This window comes from Esox lucius, chromosome 13 (assembly GCF_011004845.1).
Source record: "Esox lucius isolate fEsoLuc1 chromosome 13, fEsoLuc1.pri, whole genome shotgun sequence".
Lineage (NCBI taxonomy): Eukaryota > Metazoa > Chordata > Actinopteri > Esociformes > Esocidae > Esox > Esox lucius.
The window spans coordinates 19,355,605-19,382,066 of NC_047581.1; the positions used below are offsets into that span (position 1 = coordinate 19,355,605).

The 26,462-nt window shown below is 40.1% G+C and overlaps 4 protein-coding genes across 4 annotated transcripts in view; 2 read left to right on the forward strand and 2 right to left on the reverse strand.

Moving 5' to 3' along the window:
- Positions 1-5,684, reverse strand: zcchc8 (zinc finger, CCHC domain containing 8). The gene is made up of 14 exons (XM_010897337.5): positions 5,471-5,684; positions 4,937-4,979; positions 4,773-4,847; positions 4,576-4,681; positions 4,409-4,486; positions 4,197-4,300; positions 3,934-3,999; positions 3,785-3,845; positions 3,532-3,665; positions 3,256-3,398; positions 2,162-2,274; positions 1,947-2,033; positions 1,753-1,858; positions 1-1,562 (listed from the first exon to the last, which is right to left on the reverse strand). The coding sequence occupies exons 1-14, from the start codon at positions 5,640-5,642 to the stop codon at positions 769-771; spliced, it is 2,082 nt and encodes a 693-aa protein (XP_010895639.3). The 5' UTR covers positions 5,643-5,684; the 3' UTR covers positions 1-768.
- A 62-nt stretch (positions 5,685-5,746) lies between these two features.
- si:ch211-110p13.9 (uncharacterized protein LOC562347 homolog) lies at positions 5,747-8,509 on the forward strand. Its single transcript, XM_010897338.5, has 4 exons — positions 5,747-5,964; positions 6,105-6,234; positions 7,181-7,314; positions 7,410-8,509. Exons 1-4 carry the CDS (start codon positions 5,851-5,853, stop codon positions 8,247-8,249), a joined length of 1,218 nt encoding a protein of 405 aa, XP_010895640.4. The 5' UTR covers positions 5,747-5,850; the 3' UTR covers positions 8,250-8,509.
- Positions 8,510-10,857: 2,348 nt separating this feature from the next.
- rsrc2 (arginine/serine-rich coiled-coil 2) lies at positions 10,858-17,882 on the reverse strand. Its single transcript, XM_010897341.5, has 10 exons — positions 17,717-17,882; positions 16,435-16,591; positions 14,836-14,876; positions 13,538-13,707; positions 12,894-13,016; positions 12,517-12,639; positions 12,299-12,375; positions 11,904-12,190; positions 11,647-11,736; positions 10,858-11,557 (listed from the first exon to the last, which is right to left on the reverse strand). Exons 1-10 carry the CDS (start codon positions 17,720-17,722, stop codon positions 11,372-11,374), a joined length of 1,260 nt encoding a protein of 419 aa, XP_010895643.1. The 5' UTR covers positions 17,723-17,882; the 3' UTR covers positions 10,858-11,371.
- A 3,591-nt stretch (positions 17,883-21,473) lies between these two features.
- The window catches only part of kntc1 (kinetochore associated 1), a 35,399-nt gene continuing 30,410 nt past the window's right edge, over positions 21,474-26,462 (forward strand). Inside the window, exon 1 of the mRNA XM_029124870.2 lies at positions 21,474-21,623. The gene's annotated coding sequence lies outside the window, so the exon portion shown is untranslated. The remainder of the gene's footprint in view (positions 21,624-26,462) is intronic.

The window sequence follows — 26,462 nt, forward strand, 5'->3', positions numbered from 1 at the left end:
TTAAAGAGAAAGTTGTATTTACATTTATTGAACATTGACTTTTAAAGGGAAATGTTTTGAATTTGACTAAAAAAATTTGAAAAGTGAGAAAATAAATGTACAAAGTTGTTACTTAAGTGACATTATGCCAAGCCATATTGCTGTAATGAGATTCTGAATGCAGAGACACGTTTCCTGGCAAACTAAAATCCCATAAAAAATCCCCTCAACAGCATAAACAATGAGTTTCAAATGTACCCTAAATCTACATGTATATTGATTAACCCAGGGGTGCTCAAACCTTCCAGTAAAGTTCTCAAATTATTATCAAGCCCATAGCTAAGGGAATTAAATTACCTAGTTCAAGGCTATATCTAAATTGAGAAACAGTGTTTGTGAGGTTTAAGAACCGAGACTGCTAAGAGAAATTGTTGAAAATTTATCAATTTATGGTAAAAACAGACAAGGGGAGTTTTGTTTTTTAATAAAATCTCATATTTACACCTAAAAGAAGAATATGGATGTCATCGTTGTTACAAAACAGATTTCCTGAAAAAAAACCTTGCACCTTAACAGACCACATCTTACTCATACACAGAGGAAATTCAGTCCAGTACAAAAACAAAAAAAGATATTCACAATTTAAAAAGGAGTTTGAATGACAAGTCACCAAACTGTTTGCTCCAACTTTTGTGGCACACATATAGAAAGATCAGTGTATGAAATCCACAGACTAAAAAACAGTTATGCAAAAATAATTCCTGGATTTTAATTCAAGACAGTTTTCCCTCACTTTTTGTTTTTTGCCACATTTCGGGGGGAACCTTTTAGCAAGTCTCGGATTTTAAGGTAAGTTCCAGTGGCCTCAGCAACCTCTGTGAATTCAGGTGTGTCCTCAAAGGGAATAATGCCCTGTGCAAACCTACTCCGGTGAGGCACGGCTGTTACCTTCCCAGCAGAGTCGGACAGATCCTCCGTGGCATCCTGATCTGAGGAGTCTGTCTGACAGCTCTTTTGTTGGACTGGTGTTTGCGGCAAGCTAGGGCTCGATGCCACCTCACTGGCTCCACCTGCAGCAGCTTGATGGCTCATGGAAATCTCCTCTTGCACTGGTGTTTTCGGCTCAACAGGTTTCTCTGCAACCGTGTGGCCTCTATCAGCTGCGTCAGGGCTCTGAGGGCTCTCTTCTTCGTCTGGTGATTGCGTCGAGATACTGGGCGAGCTGAGGAAGGGAGTTCCAACAGCTGGCGCTTCTGAATCACTGCTGGTAGCGGTGTCAGCGTTTTCCAAAGCTGCCAAGATCAGCCTCTGCTGCTCCTCTAACTCATCCAGTGTCAGCTCCTCCTCCTCTCCCCCCCCACCTGCAGACTCCTCACTCACAGTGCGTCCCCGCAGAGCCGGTGAGCCGTTAGTGGGCGTGGGGGGAGGAGTTCCCTTAGGAAGAGGGGGTGGAGTGGGAGTGGCTGGTGGTGTACCATGAGGTAAGGGAGGGGGTGAACCAAAGGATGGTGAGCCAGGGGGCAGCGGGGGCTGGAACTGAAAGCTGTCAGAACTCCGGTGATGGCGGGATGTAGTGTCCTGGTCTGGAGAAACAGACTGGAGAGTTATCCACTGCCAGAGCAGGGAGGCCACATACAAAAGTGACTCAAACATGTCCCTATTAGTTTCTGCAGACAGACTAACTAGTAGTAATGACAGCAAAAAGTTCTGAAAAGCAGAATGTATTCATCTGCTGGTTACTGTGTTCAGAAACCTGGATTATTACACCTCTACCTGAATCAACGTCCATATCTGAACTTCTGGCATCAGATTTTCTTTTCTTTGTCTGTCGGTAAGATGAGTCAGATTCATGCAGTCTCTTTTTGCAGTTGGCTCCAGGCTAGTGGAAAAAATATAGAAGTTTAGGGCGCACACATACAGTGGACACAAAAATATTAAAAAGTGGATAATAGGGTAATTGTAGTTACCATTGGAAAATTGTTTGACAAATATGCAGCAAAATTCTGCTTCAAGTGATTATGCTGCATTGGAATAGAGTCATATAGCCTGTAGTCCTAAAAGTCAGGGTGGAGGGTAAGGATTGGTGCAAAGGTTAGGTGCAAAGGTCTACAAGTGATGGGAAACATTAGTACTAGTACAGTAATTTTGTCCAGCTATCAAACTGCTTTTAAGAAAGACTTACATCCTTCACACTAGATGGTGCAGATATATTGAAGCCTGGAAAATCTATAAGCTTAGAAACATCATAGGAAATCTTTTGTCCATTGCCATCCTCTGTTTGTTCTTCACTTGAAACTATAGAATGAAAACAGTATTAATACACAGCAGGCCAAAAGTAAACAGATTGTTTGGCATTTAGCCAAAAAGCCTTTAATCTACTTTCTGTCAGATTAACCTGTGGATAACATCTGTATGTATTTTCCTCTAATATAAAGAAAACGCAATTGCTAACTAGCAATAGCCCAATAACTCGAAGTCTATAAGAAAGCTTGGCACACTGTGAAACTAGTGTAAGACTACCTATTAAACCTACCCTTTAAACCCACTTCCACCTTTAGATTCAAATCAAAAAGAGAAAAAAAAGTGTTTTTGTGACGTTGAATGTCTCTACCAATATCTATTTGTTACATCCATGTAACTTACATACTTACATTTCCACTTGCTGCCAGGCAATTTCGAACTTATTCATGCATATATAAAAATGTTACTGAAATGCTTAATATTTGTTTCATACTCTAATATAATGTGTCACCAAATGAACAGGTGGAATTGATGAGCACAGGCCACAACCAAGACAGTAGCTACATAACTTAGTGCACTGCAGCAGCATGCTACAATATTATCTATTTCACTAAATACAACTTAAATGTATAATTTATTTGGAAATAATTTTAGGTCTGCATAAGCCCCATAAAGTGCCATAAGTAGAATATCTTCCCAAAATGACAGCTTGGTGAACTGCAACCCATTGAAACCCACAACCCTGGCCTTGCAAGAGCTATTATCTACAAACTCACCAGTGCAAGCAAGCAAGTTCTCTCATTAAACACAAAAGGTCTGAATTTTAGAATGTGTAAAAAAATATTTTGGGTGTGAACAAAATATAAACTGTCATTCCACACGGCAGTTATATTATGGAAATTATCTAAAATTACAACAGTACATTTCAACAAGTAGCTCCTTTAATTGAAGAGCATGATCAAAATCAATGCTTCAAATTAAAACAGCAAATCAAGTGTTTAGTGAAGCGGTTATGGTGACTGGTTGAAATCTTACCCTTTCCGTCATACAGTGTGAGGCCGGAGTTCTCCATCTCGGCCTCCTTAAGCCAGCCAGGTGGGTAGCCTAGCTCCCTCATGCGGTAGATGTGAGGGGGTAGGGTATTCATATCAACTCCCAGTGCAGATAGCAGCTCCTCACTGTTCAAAACCAGACAACAAAGGGAAATGCGTAAGACTAAAGATTCTGTAACACCAAAACTTTTTTGATGTCAACTGAAAATGAATTGGTGTCTGAGTGATAGCTCCATCAAACATTTTCAATGTGCCTTGCCTCATGATTCCTGGTTTATATTTGGCAAATCGTTCCTCCACTTCCTCTGCATGGTAACGCTGATTGCTTAGGTTGCCTTGGTTACCCTGAGAAAACTCCTTCCGCTTCTCATTGATTCTGGCATTATCCTTTGGCTACGACAGCAAAAATGAACAGAACTGTTGTTTACTTGTGAAACTAGGTATTACGCTCTCCTGGCGGGCCTTGATAAGAGAATAACTTTCACATTAAAGTCAAGTTCTTCAAGACTCACCTGAGGACAGTCTCGAAGTTGATGCCCATCCAATCCACAGTTGAAACAACAAGGTTTAGCTCTGTAATATGGGCATGAACGCAACATTAAGATAGTCATGATGACTTACACATAGGTCTTGGATTTTCTTTTACAGATCTAGGCTCTACCTTTTCTCTTTAATCTGAACTTCTTGTCCATTTAAGGCGAGGACCTGGCTGAAAACCTGCTGATATCTTTGCAAAAAATTCAGGAAATGAAATAATAATGCAATAGGTAATGCAAAATGGTTATCAGAATAGAACTCATGTTTTACATATTATGTGTAGACAATGGAAGATCAAATCATTAAAATCCTCTCCTGTTGTTGACCTCCTAGGGAGAAAACTGGACTATGAAAATCACATTTTCATAGAAGCAGTGTTGAGGATACTTTGGAACCTGCCATCCTTCTGTCTGCTGGGGGTTATCATTTAGCAGGGGCTGTCCAAGTTTGTCCAGACAGAAACTGGTGAAATACAGGACACTTCCCACCATCTGTAAAACAACAGACAAATATTACATCCAGACAATCAAATGCAGATTGAGAGTTTTACAAAGCATGTTGCAGACATTTAGGGAGTACTTCTACAAATGAACACTCACACTGAAGGCCTCCTTAATCTTTGTGATGCCACAGGTGGCTTTAGTCTTCTTATCTTCTTCCATAACAAAACTTGATGTCTGCACCGGGAAGAAAACCAAGGGATGAAATTAACCACAATTACACATAAGCCAGAGAAATACTTCTATTACCAAACCCAAAACTATACCTGAGGGTTGACACTGCTGGAGGGAGTTCCTGTTTCAACGCCTCCATACAACTGATGTTTGTGAACAATACTACAGATGGAATCTTCAATTTCTTGACGGCACTGCCTGGAAATAAAAATAACAGTTCCCCAGACCATGGATTTAAGATACAGAACCATAACTAGTCAAATTTACAAAGAAAACAAAAAGTACATACTTTGAGATGCTATTATTGGCGAAAAGGATCTGTAGAAGAGGTCCATCAATCTTAATGTTTTCAACATTGATACCACTGGAAGAAAAAAACTTGAATAAGGATTACTGTGGAAATTATACATAGGTTTTGCCTCTACACTAGTGAGTAATGTATCAATTACTTACCTAGGCCTTGTCAAAACTTTCAATTTTCTTTTTAAATCTTGATGTGGACAATAGGTTAAGGAATGAATATCTGGATATTTCTGGTCAAAACATTTCGGCAACACGCATTTCTGTCAGTTTGCCTGGGAAGTATTCAGTCCTGACGCTATGGTTTTTGTAATTTCATGAATGTAAAATTAATATTCTTATATGCACATAGCTAACATATGTACAGGGACATGTTGTGTTTTAATGAAGAAAGTGAATAGCCTCCCAGAGATTTGTGAAATTATGTACTACTGTGCCACATATTAACACTGTACAGTTGGTTACTGCGCTTTATTGTGTTCTAGACATTACAGATAGCTAATATGACTTTAACTGTGCTGAAAAAGTTGTTTACAACATAGTCAGCTGAAATGCTGTCAAACGAGGCACGTCCAACGAATGACTGGGTGAGCGGTGAAATTCAATTTTCTTCTTTGCTAGCTAACGTCATGTTGAATGGCTAAAGTTAGCAAGCTACTAGCTAGCTACTGGAATACACAAGGATATTTTCTTCTAAGAGACTGCGAATTATCTCCTCACGCTCCCCTACTCGTTCCTTGATTTCAGGGCCGCCTTCTCCATCCTTATCTTCCTCCGTGAACCGAATGTGAGTAGCAACAGGCAAACTATCTTCTAATTGCTCAAAGAGCTCACTGTCACCAAAATCAACCTCCGCCATCTTCACTCTATTGCTAGTCAGAGTTCAGAGGTCAAAACGTAATCACGCAGAAACCTTGATTGGTTGTTTTATACCACATGTTCGAAACGTTTTCCTCTTTCTCTAGTTTTCTGCTAACTTCTCTGTTGTTGTCAACATGACCGTAGGACAGAATTAGGATAACAGTGATAATGTTGTTCAATTGTGGCAAATAACTTTCCCGTTTAAAATGTCAACATACACAACTATTCAGTTACCGCACTGGGATGGTAACAACCTAAAAATCCGCTTCGTATACCTGGCAAATAGAAGCTCATTCAAAGTGACGAGCTGTCCTATCGAGGTGAGTTTTACGTTGCTTCATACACTTTGGTCTGTACTGGCCGACTGAGTGGCAAGCCAGCATCACCTATCTTTCCGTCATTAATTGTATTAATTAATTGTATTAATACTTCAGGTCTGCTTATTTTTGCTCTTATTTAGGGACCAATGGTTCCTCTCTTTTTAGGGGCTGATCTCTTCTCCAACACTGAAATCCGTACAGAGAACCATCCCCGGTATCACGCAAAGTTTGCAAAGAAAGGATTGGCAACAAAACTGCATTTCTCTTCTGGTAATTAGAAAACAATTTATAGAGTATGTGCATATACTCTAATTGTTCAAGTTATATATCGGAACACGAATTATTTGTGTTTGAAAAAAACACTACATATTACCATAAACACAAAAAACGACATAACAAATGAGGTAAAAAGCCATATTTTATGTTCATTTGAAAATATTAATAGATTACATGGGGCAAATGACTGGAGCTGGATTGACGTAAAGTCAAAATTGACTTAATTAGCTTCTGGATAGGGCAATATACCTGGGCAATAAATCATAAAAATAAATACTATTAAACATTTATACAATAAACATTAACAAGAATTGATTGTGTTGTCAAAAATATAATTGATATCTTGTGAGATGACTAGAAGAAATGTCCAGTTTCTTCCTAGAAATTCTAAGAAACTGGGCAAGTTGAAGTGCTCAACATAATTGAAGCTGTGTAGATCACTTGGACCAAAGGACTACTTGAAATATTTACATTACAGTTTACCATGGTAGATTGCTTCAGTTTTGCATTCTACTGAGGCCACACAAGTTGACTTTTTATTCTGATGTTTCTGTGTTAATGTTTGATGGTGTTTAAATGAACAAGTAAATGCCTATTGCTCAGAAAAATTGATTTAAATACACAAGTTTAGAAGCGATTGATAAATGCTAACAATTTGTATACGTTGGTAGCAAAGCTAGTAGTCAAAGTTGTTTTTAGCTGTAATGCATTTGATTGGTGACATTAATATGTATTGTGGTTGGCATCCATGTAAGTACCACACTGATTTCTACCTCAACATAGTGTCAAAAACATAGAAACAATAACCTGAATTTAGGCACATGTTGATAAGGGGCAATTTAAAATAAATTATAATACTAGGGATCATTCCTCTACCCGTTTCCATAGAACTTTTGTTCTCCGAGAGTTCCATTGACCTCTTTACTGAATCTATCCACAGCTTTTAGATTCCATGGCCTGAGGGTTCCTACTGGCAGCAATTGCCTATGGTTCTACAGCATCCAAGGTGTTTTTCGAGTGGCCTTTGAAATGTACAATAAACAAGAGCAGCTGTCTGTATTGGAGAACTTTCAGGTAACATTTCAGACTCGTAGTTATAAATGGATCCATGGAAGCTACAACTTAGTTTTGTCACCCTGCATGGTACTAAATTGTCTGTCTTACTCTAGGAGTTATGGAAGTCCCGCCTAAATGACATTCCATTAAAGATGAACTACAGTCTCACTGTTCAGCTGGATCCTCTGCCATCCCAGGTCATTGTGGACATGTATGACCAAGAATTAAAGCTCAAACTGATGTCTCAGAGCCTCCAAGGTAACCTACATGAAGCTGTGGATATCCCCCAGACTGACACTGGCTCACCAGTGTTCACTTCAGCAGATCACGATTACTGCACACTCACAGATAAGAGTTTGCTGGCACAGCCAGTCCACCTCTGTGCCTCAGTCTTAAGTAAGAAACTACAGGCCTTGGAGGCAAAGCTCAGCTCAGACCAAACTCTCGGGACCAACCAGCTGGAGACCATCCTGCTTCTTTTGGAAAACATTGAGCGCTGTGTGAGCAGGCCCCTGGAGGAAAGGGATGTGGCAGAGACTGTAATAACTCTGCTTGATGCTCAGAAGTTGAGGTCTGTGTACTCCAGCCACTTGCTTTATTCCATAGGCCGCTGGCTTGGCCAGCAGTTTCATGCGGCCAACAGCTGTATCAGCCAGCAGGTAGAGGACTTCAAGGTGCGGCACATAGAGAGAATCACAGATCTGCCACCTGCAGAGGAACTGGCCTCAGAACTGTTTCCAGAGGCAATGCGAACTCTGCTACTCCACTGGATGGGTCTGAGTAATGATTCAACCCTGTGGAAGAGACAATGCGAGTACCCCATTCTGCTACTAATCCTGGAATTTGCCAACCACAACCTTATCACTGGTGTGGCACATGTACTTTACTCAAGTCTTAAGGTTAATTTAGATCCACCTGATTCGGAAGGTTTAGGTACAACTTCTTTTATGTGAATAAAGATGCTGGGCACCAGCAAAATCACAAGCCAATCCCCAGTTAAGTATAGTTTCCAAAGCATTGTGATGGTCCCACGTGGAGACAAATCAATGACACTTCTCAGGATGGATGGGGTGCAGTTCTCAATTCATGTATCATCTCACCTGCTTGTGACCAAAAGTGCTACAGCATTGCCTTCATAGCTTAGAACAGTGTTTCCCAATCCTGGCCCTCAGGACCCAAAGGGGTGCATGTTTTTTGCCAAAGCACTCACACACCTGTTTTAAATGTTGCCCTACCACTTACACACTTGATTGATGTAATCAACCTATCATCAGGTCTTTAATTTGGATCATGCACCCCTTTGGGTCTCGAGGACCAGGATTGGGAAACACAGGCTTGGAAGCTTAAAATTGGTTCCCAACCAAGAGTACTAAGATGCTTGGGGTATTTGGTCTATCCAAATGAGTGTACTTGAGAAGACTGATGAGACTGTAGGCTTACTGGTATAATGAACTTGAGGGGGTACTAGGTGCATGGCAAAATTCAGCTGATTGTACAGAAACAAAAGTTTGGGACCCATGGTCTACAACATGCCTAAATAAGTCTAAATGAAAGACTAATATGAATGTACAGTATGTAATTTGGCTAATGCTACCACCAGCAGCTTTAGATTTCACCTAGTTACAATGAAATATAATGGCACCCTTGCATTTATTGAACACATTTTTTTTCTTCCCAAATAAGTTGAAATTGAAAAGAACCTTTTGGCTCCATATATTGTCATTGGATTTAATTGGATTGTCATGTGTAAAAATTTTTTTCTCAATTCATATACAATTTTCATTTACAAAAAGACAAATAGCATGTGTAATGGCAAGCTAGAGCTTGTATTTTTAGTCATAATCATGACTTCCGACACCTGTCCTCCCTGATCCCTACCGTCAAAGTGATTAAGATGCAAATTCTTGCCTAAAGTATAATTTTATAGATATTGTTTCCCACCACAAAATAAATCTGCTACACCTTTATATCAGCCTTTGTTTATTTTCAAGACATTAGAATTTGGAACAATATGCCACTTGCTTTATCAATGTCTTGCACAACTAAATCTTTTGTCACTGCTAATGTATTTTGGGATCTACCCGTCTAAGTCATTTGTGAGTGGAAGCTGGAGGACCGTCTCATCACACAATAATGTCTAAATGAATGTCTGTTTGGTTGCTAGAGGCCTCACATATTAAATGATTATGAAATGCGTTAATATACACTCACCTAAAGGATTATTTGGAAGACCTGTTCAATTTCTCATTAATGCAATTATCTAATCAACCAATCACATGGCAGTTGCTTCAATGCATTTAGGGGTGTGGTCCTGGTCAAGGCAATCTCCTGAACTCCAAACTGAATGTCAGAATGGGAAAGAGGTGATTTAAGCAATTTTGAGCGTGGCATGGTTGTTGGTGCCAGACGGGCCGGTCTGAGTATTTCACAATCTGCTCAGTTACTGGGATTTTCACACACAACCATTTCTATGGTTTACAAAGAATGGTGTGAAAAGGGAAAAACATCCAGTCTTGTGGGCGAAAATGCCTTGTTGATGCTAGAGGTCAGAGGAGAATGGGCCGACTGATTCAAGCTGATAGAAGAGCAACTTTGACTGAAATAACCACTCGTTACAACCGAGGTATGCAGCAAAGCATTTGTGAAGGCACAACACGCACAACCTTGAGGCAGATAGGCTACATCAGCAGAAGACCCCACCGGGTACCACTCATCTCCACTACAAATAGGTAAAAGAGCCTACAATTTGCACGAGCTCACCAAAATTGGACAGTTGAAGACTGGAAGAACGTTGCCTGGTCTGATGAGTCTCGATTTCTGTTGAGACATTCAGATGGTAGTCAGAAATTGGCATAAACAGAATGAGAACATGGATCCATCATGCCTTGTTACCACTGTGCAGGCTGGTGGTGGTGGTGTAATGGTGTGGGGGATGTTTTCTTGGCACACTTTAGGTCCCTTAGTGCCAATTGGGCATCATTTAAATGTCCCGGCCTACCTGAGCATTGTTTCTGACCATGTCCATCCCTTTATGACCACCATGTACCCATCCTCTGATGGCTACTTCCAGCAGGATAACGCACCCTATCACAAAGCTCGAATCATTTCAAATTGTTTTCTTGAACATGACAATGAGTTCACTGTACTGAAATGGCCCCCACAGTCACCAGATCTCAACCCAATAGAGCATCTTTGGGATGTGGTGGAATGGGAGCTTCGTGCCCTGGATGTGCATCCCACACATCTCCATCAACAACAAGATGCTATCCTATCAATATGGACCAACATTTCTAAAGAATGCTTTCAGCACCTTGTTGAATCAATGCCACGTAGAATTAAGGCAGTTCTGAAGGCGAAAGGGGGTCAAACACAGTATTAGTATGGTGTTCCTAATAATTCTTTAGGTGAGTGTACTTCTATGTGAAACCCAAATCATTGCCAAAATGCTGTTTAAAATATACAAAAGGCAACCATTTATGTCCAGTTCATAGGTTGCTTGTTAGACCCACAAAATATTTTTATTGCAGTTCTGAAAAGCATTAATGGTCAAAAACAAGGAAAGACTTAATCAACATAGAGACTTTAATTTCAAGGACATGTAACAGTATGTTGTTTTTGTTCCTTCCATGATGCTGTCAGCTGGTAGACATTTTACTAGTATCCACTGTCTTACATTTCAATTCAGTAGAAAGATAAATGCTACAAATTGATTAGAATTCAGATCAATTTTGAAAGCCTCTTGGTAAATGAATGTAAACAGAATTATTTCACTTCATCTACATATTGTTCCATGTCAAACCATCAGAAATATACAAGTTTAGTAAAAAAAAGAAACTGATATGCAATCACAACAGAACTCTAAATCCAGCCAGGATCAGTCAAACTATTGCATAATTCTGGAAAGATGTACAGATTTCTATCTATTTACATGAGAATGTTCCAAGATGTGAGATTGTTTCTAAATAAATTATTACAGACCCAATGCAACAACATCCATGCAAGCGTGAGTGCTAGCTGTGAGTGGCGAGACCTATATGAGGAAGAAAGCAAGGACAAGCCAGTGCATGGTTTGGGATTAGATGGTGTCCATGCCCCGTGAGAATGAAGAGCCAAAGCCTAGTCCCATGCCCCTTTGAGTGTGGGTCTGTGACCGGGCCATCTCGTACTGGACATCAAGGTTATGGAACATCTCTTCCTGCTGTTGCAGGGTCTTCAGGCCTTCGTCATTTAGTGGCTTTGAGGCCTCACCTTCCTCTTCTCCCTGATAGAAGAGAAACCTGTGCTTGAAATTTTGTTCTAAACCATATTTCACACTCATATACCAAAAAAATATTATTCAACTATACATACTTTGATGCCCATTAGTTTACGAAATTTAACATTTTGGTCCTTATTTCCAAAGTTCAGCTTCTCCCACAACTCAGCTGTCTGGGACTTGTCCTTCAAAACAAACAGTTTGCATGTATTAGTAACTTCAAGAACTGCAACCAATTGGTAGAAAATAAAGTACATTCATCTATATATAAAAACTGATATAGGAGTAATATAGACAGTGTTGGAGATTAACTGGTGAATAAGAGTAAATTAAAATTAATGCTTAATCTTACTCCTTCCTTCTTTCCCTGCCAAAGCTTCTTTCTCTTCTTCTCCTGCTCAGCAAACTTCATAGGATTGACAGCAGAGGGATTATAATAGCTGGGCACAGCAATGCCAGTCTCTGCTAAGGTTTTGGCTTGTAGGGCTGCCATCTGAGCGGCCATGGCAATCTGGGGGGTGACCTGGGTCCCAGAGGCCAGGAGAGCTGCCACGTTGAGGACCGGGTTGGAGGCAGCAGCAGCAGCCGCAGCAGCTGCCGCCGCAGCCACTACTGTGTCAGTCAGCAGGGGAGCTGGTACTAGAAACACAGAGGAACGTGGAAATCAGACAGGGGCTGGTGTCAATGGCTTCACCTGCATAGAACACATTTGTACAAGAAATTGATAGCCAATGACAAGTGTCTCACCTGCAGGTACATCCTGTTGCTGTTTTTCCAGCATCTCCTTTTCCTTCTGCTCCTGGAGTTTCTTTGCCCTTTCCAACCTAGAGATAGAACAGAGTTAAGGGTGTTCATGCTTGTCAGCTAGGCTTTTGGAGGATAATGAAAGACGGTCCATTATCCTAAAAGAGATGCTCAAGTGACAAAAGCTTCAGCCTCACAGTTCCTCTAAGCTGCTGTAGTACCTTCTGGCCAGGGCTTCCTGTGCGTCCATGGCAGTGTTCCTGCCCCGAAAAGCCGGGGGGCTTACAGACCTGCTACGACTCTTCTCTTTCCGTCGCACTTTTTCAGTCTTCTTCTTCCGTTCCCTAACAAGACCTCATTGCATTTTAAGATCCACAGAATGATATACTTTTGCACGCACACACAACAATACGGTGCAGACCCAGGGTGTAGTGGTAACACTTTTGTATAATTAACAAGTTACTCCCAAAGACCTCAATTTCATGTCCAAATGCACCCCAAAACATATTTAAAAAAAAGACCAAATAACATTGTGGCAACATGAACCAAACAGTCATGGCTACCAGTGACAGTCTCAGCTGGAGTAAATCAAACCCACCTGCTTTTACTCCTGCTTCGCTGACGATGTTTGGTCTTTGAACCTGACCGGGACCTGCCCCTCTTCTTCTTATCCCGTGGGGACCGCGACCTCCTTTTCTCCCGACTTCTACTGCGATGACGTCTAGAATTGTGGGAAAACAAGAAATCCCATGAAAAGAAACTCATCAGGACATGGGTGGAATTTCATGAAATGACATCAAAAAATTGTCGGTGCCTCCAAGTAAGTAGAAAGTGTGCACTAATGTGGAATCGGCAATGGCAGGCGGCTCTCCGATTCCATTAAAAATGAACAATGCAGATGTATTTTCAAGTGCAGATGAAACTCAACTACACCAATAACTATACTGAAAACTAGCCACATACATCGATCATTCTGCAGAATTGGCTTGCCCAACTGATGCATTTGTTTGACTTAACTGAGTAACAGCCCAGTAACAAACAGAAAATAAATACATTTCCATTACTTTTCCAAAATATGTAGCATTTATTGTCAAAAACGTTTCGTGGTCTGGAACACACAGTTTTCTAATTCATTGACTTACAGGATTTTCATGACCCCTGAACACAAAAACATGTAAACGGGGGAGGGATTTGCAATACAGATCAAGATATCAAGCAGTACTTCCCATAACCTAAACTCACCTGTCACGTGAGTGTGATCTGGAGTGGCTCCGGCCCTTCTTATCTTTGCGCCGGTGTCGGTCTTCCCCATTTTCAGCAGACAGTCTCTCCCTGCCCCTCTCAGTCTGCTCTGGCTGCTCACTCAGCTTGCTGTGAGATTTTGATGGTTTCTCAGAATCCCTCCTTCGTGCCTGTTTTAAGAAGAAGTTGTCTCTTTCAGGAAAATAGTGCAACAAAGAGAGTTAGTACAACGGTTTTATACAGAAAATACTAAAGCATGTTGAGAACTTACTCAATTCAGTCATACTGCACATTTGCCTCATTAAGAAAAACCCTCATGACCAGGTTAAGTGTAAACTGTTGGAGCAACATTTGCAGTCTGCTTTTTAAATGTGTGTTCACATTTTCCCCCTCTCCTGTGATATTTTTACTAGAGATATATTTCAAAATGAATTATCCTCCAAGTCCAGTGTACTTTGCCTAGTACATCCCCAAACATATAGTGCATAAGGTGTCAAGGTTTCGTAAAGTCCTACACCTATTCAAATGCAACAAGAACAGCCAGTTTCAATCAAGTTTTAAAATAATGGTTTTAAAAGCCTAGTTCCTAAAACGAAATGGAGGTTACCACGGAACATCATCGGGCAGCTTTAATAGTTCATAAAACAGGTCATTCCTTCGTCCATCTATAGGTGCGTTTAGCCAGAAAGTATCCATAGCTGGGCGAAGAATGAGTTGGATTAATAAGGTTACTGGCAGCAGACTTCAGTCTTAGACTAATTTCAATGACAATGCAGCGTGATGTGAACCCACTAAAGACTGTAAAAAAATGCAAAAGTTAATTTTCGTTATTTTCAACTGCTTTAATTCTAGGTGCCAAGTGTGAGTTTGAATGACTGATAGTTACCTGTCCAAGTAGTAGGCATATTATTTTGCTATGTCAGCAGCGTCTTCATTTCAGTGTCTCTTCGTGCTTTAGCACGCTGAGTATGATTTATTGTAGAAATGTTATCATGTGATCTACACACAGGATTTATCAAATAAAATCCTACATATTCAATCTTCACCATCTACTATGGTTATAGTAAAAGTGACAGATGTCCAAGCTGGATGTTTATGTATATCAATATATAAAATGTATTCTTCCATTTCACTAATTTCATGCCCATCTTCAAAACCCATTGAAATCTTTATCAACTTTGATTAATGTAAAATAGCCTACACTGTTTAATACTTACCACGATAAAATAAAAACTAGACATTCAAGATGGTGACAATGCGGTTCTTTTAGTTCACTAAAATGAACTAAGATTAGTTACCTCTTTGCTCCTGCTCCGACTTCGTCTGTGCTTTTTGTCACCTGCAAAAGTAATAAAAAATGTATTGGTGAGAACAACAACCGCTTCAATTAGGGCTGCAGCTATCAATTATTTTGAATCAATTATTCTATGAATAAAATTATTGATTAAAAAAAATAACTCTCTCAGGGTCTATGTGGTGTTGCTTTTTATCTTGAACCAAAATATAAACAAGTAGTGTCTTGGTCCAATGTTGTATGCACTAACAAAAGATCCTAGACATTTTAATATGGACATATCTAGATTGACAGCCACGTGAAATCCATTGGATTGAGTGAATCTTTCATTAACATTGTTGCATAGCGTTTATATATTTCTTTAGTATACTATAAGCAGGATAAAGAAAAACATATTTTTTTTTTTACATTGGCACAATCTTATGCGGTGATGCCCAGTATGATAAGAGTACACTGTTCACTGGTACAATATTGATGTTCACTGGTACAATATTGATGTCCACTGCTCTTCTCTAATAAGAACATTAAACATCATGCATTCATTCTTTCATACAACCAGCCTGAAAACAACCATTTTACATTTTTCTTAGCAATGATTTAGTAATCTGTGTGAGAGTTGGTCACTTGTTCTTTTGGTATTTAACTTTGTTCCATCAGCTAGCTACCATTTTTCAGACAAGCAGTCCCAGTCTCTAAGTATGTAAGACAAGGTGTGCCTTTTCATAGTGTGTGCGTGAGATATACCCTTATCCACATCACAGTGAATAACCATGACAGCTAAGTTATCCTAACTACAAAAGTTATAAATCAACAACAAACCTTAGGAAGTGGTCACACAGCTCATTTATAATACATGCATAAATGGGCAACTTCAAGAATGTAAAGTTAACAGAATACAATGAAGTTAGACAAAATCAGCTAAAAAGCTAGGCTAGCAAATGACATCTGTTTATACAGAAAGGTTTCTTCGCTTGTTTCAGTAACCAATGTTGTAAGCATGCTGCCCCTAAATTGCGATCGAGTTATCAGAAAACACTTGATTAGCATGTTTCTGATCTCTGAATTATCACTGCATGTGTAAATGGATGCATTCTTTGCCCAGACCCAACACAATATTCTTTGGCCCTGAACGACTCGTGGATAGCCTATGTTGTGATTAAAACTGGGACTAGCTCAAAAAAGTAACAACTTTGCATGATAATTAAGTGGCTGCCTGGTCAAAACAACAGTGCGAGAGAGTCAAATGTGTCCTCTGAAGCACTTCTCACCCCGCCATTCTGCCTCTTATTAACGCTTGCTAAACCATGAAGTATTTGAAATATTCCCCATGCTTGCCCTCGTATAACAATGTTTGCAAACACAAAAAACACCCAAACCCATTCTAGAAACTGTGCTGGTGTTGCCACTGATAAGTCACCCTTTGTACTTCACTATTTTGGCCCGTTATGTCAAGAGGTTACAGCTGTTGTTCTGACCTCATGTCAAAGCCAAATGCAATGACCAGTTTGACTGGGTTCTGAAGATGTGACCTAGCAAATTACCTAAATCTGTTAACTTGAGCTACAAACATTATGCTTAGTCAATTTCAGGACATTTAACTTACTTGATTTGCGCTTTCGGTCAACGGAGCGCGACCTTGATCGTGACTGGTGGTGTTTGGAGCTTCTGGACAATTTGGATGATTCCATAATGTGTTTTCTTCTGTCCGTGTAAAGAGAGCCCATCAACGGTAGCAGGTCAGTCGAATCGGCGTCACTTGCCTAAATTGAACAAAGTAAAAGGTTAAACTTGACAGTTTCTGAACAAAACATTTTAAGTTATGTTATCCCAAAATGACTGCTAACTGGTTTATATTAAAGACACAAAACATCTTATGTGACAATGCTGTAACATCAAATGTTGTAGCTAACAAGAAAAGCAGCTAAATTCAAGCTGACAGAGGAAGGGCTGTAATCCTAATTCCGGGATGGAGTGACCATAGGAGCAAAATAAGGGGCGGGAGAAATATAAACAGGTTACACTGGCCTATTACATTTCTCATTATCCCATTTCTCATTGTCTTCTGATTATATACGACCCATTCTGATTGTATCAAACCAAGCTACTGCAGGCGGCTAACGTACACTTCCTATTCTTCAAACTCTCATTCTGATTAAGTAATCTAACCTGTTACCCAGTCTTGTTTTGGTAACAAAGCTATTTTAGTTGCTATCAGTTTAAATTCCATCTTACATTATTTAGCATAGTAATTCTAATACCTTTCTAACAGGTTCTAGTTCTATGAATATAATATGAACATCATTAAAAAAATTTGCACCGCTGATCTTCCAAGAATTTAGCTGCTTTGTCTGTGCCCTACCAGTTGATTAACAATCGAAATGATCGAAAATTATTAAAAACATTTTATCATCTTTATAAATGCGGATTGTACCATAGTAACAAACGCTTTTTCTTAAATAACGTTATTGTAACCGGTGCCATGAGTTACTAGTCAGGCTAGCTCACTTAACGTTAGATCACTAACGCTAGCAAGGCTTTGCTAACGAAGGCGATGCTACATCACATACTACAGTTTATGTTGGTGCCAATTACTAAGACGCGGAATGTTAGTTTCGTAAACAAATCAATATATAACAAACTGATAAATCAACCTAGTTACTAGTGCAAATTATATCTAGTCAGTGAATATGTTGATGTCGTTTACTAGGCTGCGAAATAGTAGGTAACAATCTCGGGCTTGGCTTGTGGACATGCTCGGCCATGGCTGCCAACGCAAAAGACGCCATCTTGATGAAACAACATCTTTAAAATAGCAAGACCTAGTTAGTATAAATGCGTATATGAAGCCAATGGTAGTGCGTTGTTTGTATCCTTTTAACACTTACCGCCATGGTAAACTTGAAAAAACCCTTGGAAATACGATTTAGTTGTTATTTCAGTGATAACGTTGAATTTCGTTCGATGTAAGCCAAGACTCTTCCAGCAATGATTACTGTATCGCCAAACGTATCCCTGTGGTGTAGTGATGTGCAGTTCGTGAACGAATCGTTCGTTTTGAACGAATCTTTTTAGTGACTCGGGACTCACGAGTCCTTTTTCTAGTGACTGGTTCAATTGTATCGTTCATTCCAACGTTTGACAGCGGATTACTACAACATGATCACTTACCCGGTCCTCCAGCTCAGTTCTCCGATCAACTTCTATGTGCATTCGCAGAGAAAGATAGATCAAGGCAGAAACATAATTATAACTGATCATTGAACTCAGACTATAATAATTAATATAGTTAGTTGATTACTGATGCCATGAAGAAAATATGAAAACAAGTACGGAGCCGCTGCCTTTGCCTAAGTAAAAAGACTCGACTGACTGTCAGTTTTATCGTTCAATTGAACGGTTGTTTCGTTCATTTGAACGGCTGGCAGCAGAGTTCTACCCAACCACGGCATACGCTGTTCGTTTTAACGTTCGCAAAGAAAAATAGACAAAGACAAAAGCATAATAAAGACATTTAGATACATGGTAGCTCTAAAATAATTAATGTGGTAGTTGATTATTGATTGTAATTATAAACACAGATCATACACTGAGCCTTTGCCGAAGTAAAAAGACTCGTGAACGACTGACTCGGTCAGTTTTATCGTTCGTTTGAACGTCTGCCAGCGGAGTTCTACCTAGCTCATAGCCATCGCTCCGTCTAACAGCTGTTAGTTTGACGTTCTCAAAGAAAAGTTGATATAGAAAGTAGCATTGTAAATGCATGTTTGCAACTAATAATTGCACGCGCTCTCGTACAGTAAATAATGTAGTATTGGATTTTTGATAGAGAAGACACGTAAACGGCATTATGATGATGAGCATTCGAGGGGGGCGGGGGGTTAGGCATTATTGACTCAAATGAACGAAATGACTCAAAAGAATCGAACCTTTTACTGAACGTCTCGAAAAGATCAGAGTCAGTAGAAAGAGTCGAACCTCCCATGACTACTGTGGTGGGTGGTTCGCGAACGATCGTCTCTTTTGAATAGATTTTGTTTTCATGATACTGGGAACCGAATCGCGTCTAGGAAATAGACATTTCGACTCCATGATTTACACACTCAGATAAGTACAGCATTTTAAGCGTAAAACGATGATTATCTGGAAATAAAGGTTGGTGAATACTCACCACAGAAATGGAAATCTGGTCAACATTCTGCAGTGCGTGATTGGTGTCGTGGTCAAATCGAACAAAGACGACTGGTTAACATTTAAAGTAAATTCGAACTTGCATTAAACGACCTGACATTGTGACAACTTAAAATATATATATTTACGTTTAAATGATTCTAAGTAGATTTTCTACAAATCTGAATGCACGAAGCTTCACTTATACGTGGAGGGAACCAAACTATTCGGCTCACTGAACCAAGTAGTAGGTTTCCTTTACCACCATGGGGCTTACAGTGGAATGAAGCCCTCTAGTGGCCAAAATGATGAGTTTCTTCCCATCTACTGTAATCCTGATTAACTCTGTGACCCAGAGAACTGGCCCAGGCGGTTGGCCCAACGTGCTTCAAGACCACAACCATTGCGCCTGCACTTTTTAGGAGGCTGAACAAAGACCACCTGTCCTCCAAGATCCTTGTGAACTTTTACCACAGCACAATCAAGAGCATTCTTACAAACTGTGCCACAGTGTGGTTTAGTGGTTGCTCCGTAGCTGACCGGAAGGCCCTGAAACGGGTGGTGAAAACCGCCCTGCACACCACTGGTGCCCAGCTTCCTGCCATCTCAGACCTCCAGTGCAAGCGGTGTCTGCGCTGGGCACACAGGACCCTTCACACACATGCCACAAACTGTTTGTCCTCCTACCATCAGGCAGGCGGTACAGGTCTCTTCAATCCCGCACCAGCAGGCTCAGGAACAGTTTCTTCCCATATACTGTAACACTGCATAACTCTGTGACCCAAAGAATTCAGGGAACTCTGTGACCCATCACTAACCATACCCCCCGCCTCTCAGGAACCTTGTTGCACTATTCCCTTTGTACTACTCTGACACTGCCTTGCAAAGTCTGATAATGGAAGTTTTCAGTTGATACAGGTATTTCTATTTGGACTTTTGGTAACATGCTAACTACATTTTGTTGTTCTGTACTCGTACTGTTCAATGACAATACAGATGAAACTAATCTAATAGTGCCAAGAGGACAGCAAGAACTGTCAACACAAATTTGTGTGTACCGGTAAGTGTCAGATGGGGCTGTCAACCTCTAATTACTCCTTGTGATATGACTGGCACCAAACTTCCGTCTTCATTTGTGGCTGGGAGAATGCCTTTTCTTTAAGTTTGTGTGTGCCAGTGGTTGAGTGGCTGTGATAAAAAGCAGAATGTCTTGGCATCAGAGGACACCACTCAAAATTCAACTCTCCCACAGTGGATATGGAGTTCTGCAAGGTCATAATTGCAAATTGGAAATAAAAAAAATTTGAGAGAAGAAAAATGGATAACAGAAAAACAAGATACATTTATATTTCTACAACAATTCTTTCAGCATAGTTCTGCTTGCTTGAATGTACCTGCTTGAGGTCAGGACTCAAAAGACAGTAAAAATCTGCAATTTATATGAGATCATGCTACAGCTTTTAAGTGAATGTTGCCAGCCATTACTTTATGAAAATGTGAAACAAAATGTTAGTTTACAGGCAAGCTCTCTAAAGAGGCACCAGCACATGGTGCAAGTTCTGGTCTTTTTAAACCTCTCATTTTGGTCTGGATAATATGTGGTTTATTTGTGATTTATCTAGTACAATCACTGTCATACTATAGCCATTAAATTCCAAGTTTGAAGTGTTTTTTATTACATGGGGCATATATCTGCATATCTAGTAAACCAATTTTGGGTACCTATTATCTTGGAATTCATTCCAATTATATTGGAATTCATCTTTAATCTATACGGTAATGCTGAAAACAGCCATATAGTAAAGGAGTTGTCTCAGAAAAAGTTTTAATATTTGATATGGTCTTGTATATTTGACATTGCAAATGTGAAGCTAATTCTAATCCTACAAAATAAGGTTCCAGGTATAGGATTTAATGTAATAACACCCATTGGTTATATTACTACTGTAACCGCAGTCATTCTGGGACTGGGAGTGAATAGTAGAAACCCCCCAAAATTAACACACTACGTGAACTTGAAGAACAACATTACACTTTCAAAGATCTTGGATTCAGTATTTAACCTGTTCGATTAATATTAGGTAGAATTTATGGAGATGTTCGTTTGTCTGCTCGCCACAAGTTCATTTGTTGACGCTAACAAACCTCGAAGATGGTTGCCAACATCCTACTCACATAAACTCAAAATCCAAAGATGTTTCGCTTCCTCTGAGGTCAGTCTGCCCGCATCACCCGTCAATTTTGCGCACGCGCAACATACCAAAGACTGTTGAATATTGCAAAGACAGCTAACAATTACAATGAGCTTCCTCTTGTTCTGAGAACAAGACCAGTAGGTCTAGAAAGTGCAAATAAGTATGAAAACTTATTTGTTCGTCCATATACAATGAAGTAGTTACGCAACACTTATCAGAAAGGTTTTCAAAATTGTAATATTTATAGGTTGTTTCCAATAGCTAAAATATTCAGTAGAGGCCTTAATTTTCAAAAGTCCGGATGAGTTGGTTGTCTTCACTCTCTTGTAGCGTCTTTGTTATGACATTTATACCGCCAAATTCTAAACCCATGCATTGGGGTGTTTTTGTTGTGTCCGTCTAACCGCTAGCAACCGATGAGCTACAACGGGTGAGTTTGTGTTCTGAGTATGTATAGATTTCGTCTTCCTTTCTAGCACCTATATTTTAATGCCCTGGACCACCTAGCCAGCGAAGAAAAGCCAGTTAGCTAACTAGCTGAAATTACTGCTCCACAGATAGTGGGCGTTTGTTTCAATTGCCACCAGTCGCCGAGGCGGTTGGCTATGACTGGGGACATTATGGCGAAACTGTAATTTCTATGTTTTGTTCAAATGGTCGATGTCGTTGTGTCTGTTGTCGTTATGCCTTGTTTTACAATACAGGTCACTCACTGATCACGTCACGTGCACTTCACGTCTTTGGATTTACTAACTCATCCTGAAAGCGTTTTTGTTTTACAGTTCAAAATATTTGTAACACTATGCTCTTCGGTTGGATTATACTGTATTTTCGCTACTCTGTGTCATTGAACAATTAGTATTAGCTATTACTATATACTATTAGTATTTGGTGTAGTGCATTATTGACGGCGGTACACAACCCTGCTACCTTCAAAATGAGGCTCAGGGACAGACGCATCATGTACCACACACCAAACAAATACAATAATTCTGCATAATATTTCAATTCAATATAGGCCATATGAGAATTTATTTCACACAGAATTTGAGCAAATCATGCTATTAATCTCACACATGTTGTCAATAGTAGTGGATTGCATAAGCATTCACTCCCTTCAACATTTCGTTGTGTTATGAGTCTTACTAATAATTACTAAACTTGAATATCCTACAAATGTTTAGAAATAACAATATAGTTGTGGCATATTTATTCAGGTTCTTTGTTTAGGCAAGCCTACATTTGTTCAGGAGTCATACTTAGTCAAGTTACATAGGATATTCTAGGACTAACAACTTCTTTGTCCCACATATGCAATACGTGTATGGTAACTTTTTTAATAGTAAGCCTAGATTCAACTATGCCAACTATGACCAGGTCACTTTTATTATGTTGATGTCACAAAGGGAAGTAATTGGGAGATGTTTGACAATAACAAATAAGACATTTAGGGGGTATTTCAGAAAGCAGAGATAACTTACTGAGTTTAAATCCCAACTCTGTGTTCGCTGACTCTGAGCTGTGAAACTCAGTTAACAGTTACAGAACAGGTGGTAAAACTCAGTTCTGACTATTTAGTTAAGTTAACCCTGAGTAAAGCACAAGCATGAGGAGATAATGAGTGACCATGGCAGCAGGAGAAAAAGGTCTTGAACGCCCTACTTCTCCTGAGTGGAGTTAGAAATATGATTGAATGCATATGCAGAATTAGTATATATTAAAGAAAACAAGTAATACAGTAGCAGAAAAAGAACATGAGCTGGTGTGGCAGAAAATTGCTGACCGAGACAATGCGTGTGTATTAATTGGAAAAAAGAAAAGTTTAATCTAGAGTGTTCTACTCATTAAACATTTATATAATGTATGTGGGTGTAATATTTATGCAGGTGCAACCCAACAGGCACAAAATGTACTTGGCAGCAACTGAAGAAGAAATATATACTTCAAACAGGAAAAGTATCATTTCTGTACAAGCAATTGTGTTGTTTAGCCTCCCCTACCTAATTCAACAGCTTTCAGTGGCCGCATTCAACGTGATATTTAAGAAGTAACTGACATTTTCTAAGCATAAAAAGTACAATTCTCAAAAAGTAAAATTCTTTGTTGGCCTACCTGCACATTCATTCTATGGAAAGACTTCCTGTTCACATAGTCTCCTTCATTTACTGAAGGAGCTGTGATAGGAGTATGAGCGCTATCTATGCAGCCAATCACACCTGGAAACACTAAAATATTCACTGATTTGTGCTTCAAGTCTCAAAGCTTCATATTAAATAAATTGATTACTGCTTAGACTGAGACCTGCAATTCTGTGGAATTTTTCTTTGATGAGTCTTGTGGGTCTGTGACTTGGAAACACTACAAAGGTGTACAGTAAACGTTTCAATGCCAGGATCACATCTTTGATAGCCCGACAGACTGTTGCATTGGAAATATGCTCAGTGTCACCAATGTTATATTGATAAAAATGATAAAAACATTTCCCCTCAGTCATTTCATCCTGGAGCCTGTCTTGAGATAAATGATTGATTGTGCAGAAAAAAGGTAATGCTCAAACAGATAATCATCAGGGAGTGATGAAACATCCAAGTGAGGTCTGATCACCCTCTCCTGACAGATTTCTACAGAGTTTTTGTGCTTCAATATCAACTGGCTCTTCGAGAGAACAAGCCGTGTCTGGCACATTCAGATGGCAGGTTTCAGTTAGAGTAGGACAAAATTAGGGTTAGTTTAATAAAACCTGCTAGTGAGCAGGTTAGCTTCACAGAGTATGTTGCCATAGTAACTGACTCAGAGAAACGCTGAACTGGCTCTTTGAAACCGTAAACCCAGAGCTTCCAGCAACTCTGAGTCAACTAACTTTAGGTTTTCACGTAACCCACTTTCTGAAATACCCCCTTAGTTTGTCTTTAAGCGTGGTGAAGTTCACCATTATGTTCTGGATCCACTGAGTGACAAGAACACAGGCACAATGATGATACTGTTCATTTTCTGGTCTGATGACAGTGTGATGGAGACATTTCAGAACAACAGGAGTGCAGGTAACCAGGAGGCTATTAGTGATTATCAATCAGCAACAGTGTTCAGATGTGATGGGAGACAACAGAGGATGGATCAACCGAGTGAAAATAATATAAATATACCGATTTCAACTACAGTACCAGTCAAACGTTGTGACATACCTACTCGTTGAAGGATTTGTCTTTTATTTCTACTATTTTCTACATTGTAGATAGTAAAGAGATCAGACCTGTGACATAACATTTAGGGAATTATTCATTAACAGAAAGTGTTAAACAAATTAAAATGCCTCCCTGTCTGAGATGTCTACTTAACCCTTCCTCCCCTGGATACAGCACCCACTCTGCTGGTCACATCCAGTTAAAAATCCCTAAAGCAAACACATCTTTCATCTTTTTGTGTTTTGTCTACAGAAACAACAATCTACTTTTTTCAACATTCCCACTTTTAAAAACACGTTCACAGACACTTGTAACTTTGCCTATTATCTAAACATGTTTTTTTTTAATCATGTATGCTGTTATCATGACCTGTGGTCATGCCCTGTTGTCTTTCATAATTCAGTGGTATCTCCCCATGTGCTTGTACATGTTGTATACTACTAAAAAAAAATTTGGGGATCACTTAAATGACACATTGGGTCTCAATGAAGGAAATGTATTAAAGATCAAAATCTTTACTGTACATTGTGTAATTCATTGGGAACAAAATGATGTAACAATGGTCAATGGAAACCAAAATCACCAACCGTTTGAGGGCTGTATTCAAACTTGGACTGAAAATCAAAGTAAACAACTTAAATCACAGGCTATGTGAATTTCATCACAGCAACTCATTATGTGATTCAGTAGTGTGAATGGCTCCCTTGTGCCTGTATGCACTCCAGACAACGTCTTAGCATGCTCCTGATGATGGTTGATGGTGTCCTGGGGGATCTCCTCCGAGACCTGGATCAGGGCATCAGTGAGCTCCTGGAAGGTGTGGCAATGCTTGGCGATGTCAGATGCACTGATACATAGCTTCCCAGAGGTTCTTAATTGGATTCAGGTCTGGGAAACGTGTGGGCCAGTCAATGGCATTAATGACTTGGTCAATCAGGAACTACCTACACACTCTGGCAACATGAGGCCAGACATTGCCCTGCAATAGGAGGAATGCAGGGCCCATTGCACCAGTTTAAGTTTTCACAATGAGTCTGAGGATTTCATCCTGGTACCTAACAGCAGTCAGGGTACCGCTCGCTAGCACGTGGAGGTCTGTGCGACCCTCCAAGGATATGCCTCCCCAGACCATCACTGACCCACCGCCAAACCGGTCATGATGGATGATGTTGCAGGCAGCATGATGTTCACCACGGTGTCTCCAGACTCTCATGTCTGTCATGTGCTAATCTGTGAAGAGAACGGGGTGCCACTGGCAGACCTGCCAATTCTGGTGTTCTCTGGCAAATGCCAATCAAGCTGCACGGTGCTGGGCTTTGTGCACAGGACCCACTAGAGGACTTTCCACATGCCACAGGTCCCACATGCCACCCTCATGGAGTCTGTTTCTGACAATTTGGTCAGAAACATACACACCAGTAGCCTGCTGGAGGTCATTTTGTAGGGATCTGGCCGTGCCCCTCCTGTTCATCCTCACACAAAGGAGCAGATACCGGTCCTGCTGCTGGGTTGACGCCCTTCTACGGCCCTGTCCAGCTCTCCTTGTGTAACTGCCCGTCTCCTAGTATCTCTGCAATGCTCTTGAGCCTGTACTGGGAGACACAGCAAAACTTCTTGCGACGGCACGTATGGATGTGCCATCCAGCTGGACTACCTGGGCCACCTGAATGGGCTTCAGGTACCGCCTCATGCTACCAGTAGTGACAAGGTCACTAGAAAATGCAAAACCAGAGAAGCATCAGTAGGGAAAGATAAGGAGAGAGTAATTGTTTGTGGCCACCACCTGCAAAACCTTTCCCTTTTTGGTGGTTGTCTTGCGGTTGCCTCTCCAGTGCACCTGTTGTCACTTTTTTTTTATTTGCACCAAAACAGGTGACATTTATTCACAATCGCTTATGCTTTCTAACTGGACAGATTGATATCCCCAAAGTTTAATAGACATGGTGTTATACTGTGATTTACGGGTTCCCTTAATTTCTTTGAGCAGTGTAGTTTAGTGGTGTCTCTGTGGTTGTTTGTAATGTATCTTTGTTTCTACTGTGCTGTAGTCATGTGTCTTCTGTCTGTGTTGTCTTTCTCTTTATTTA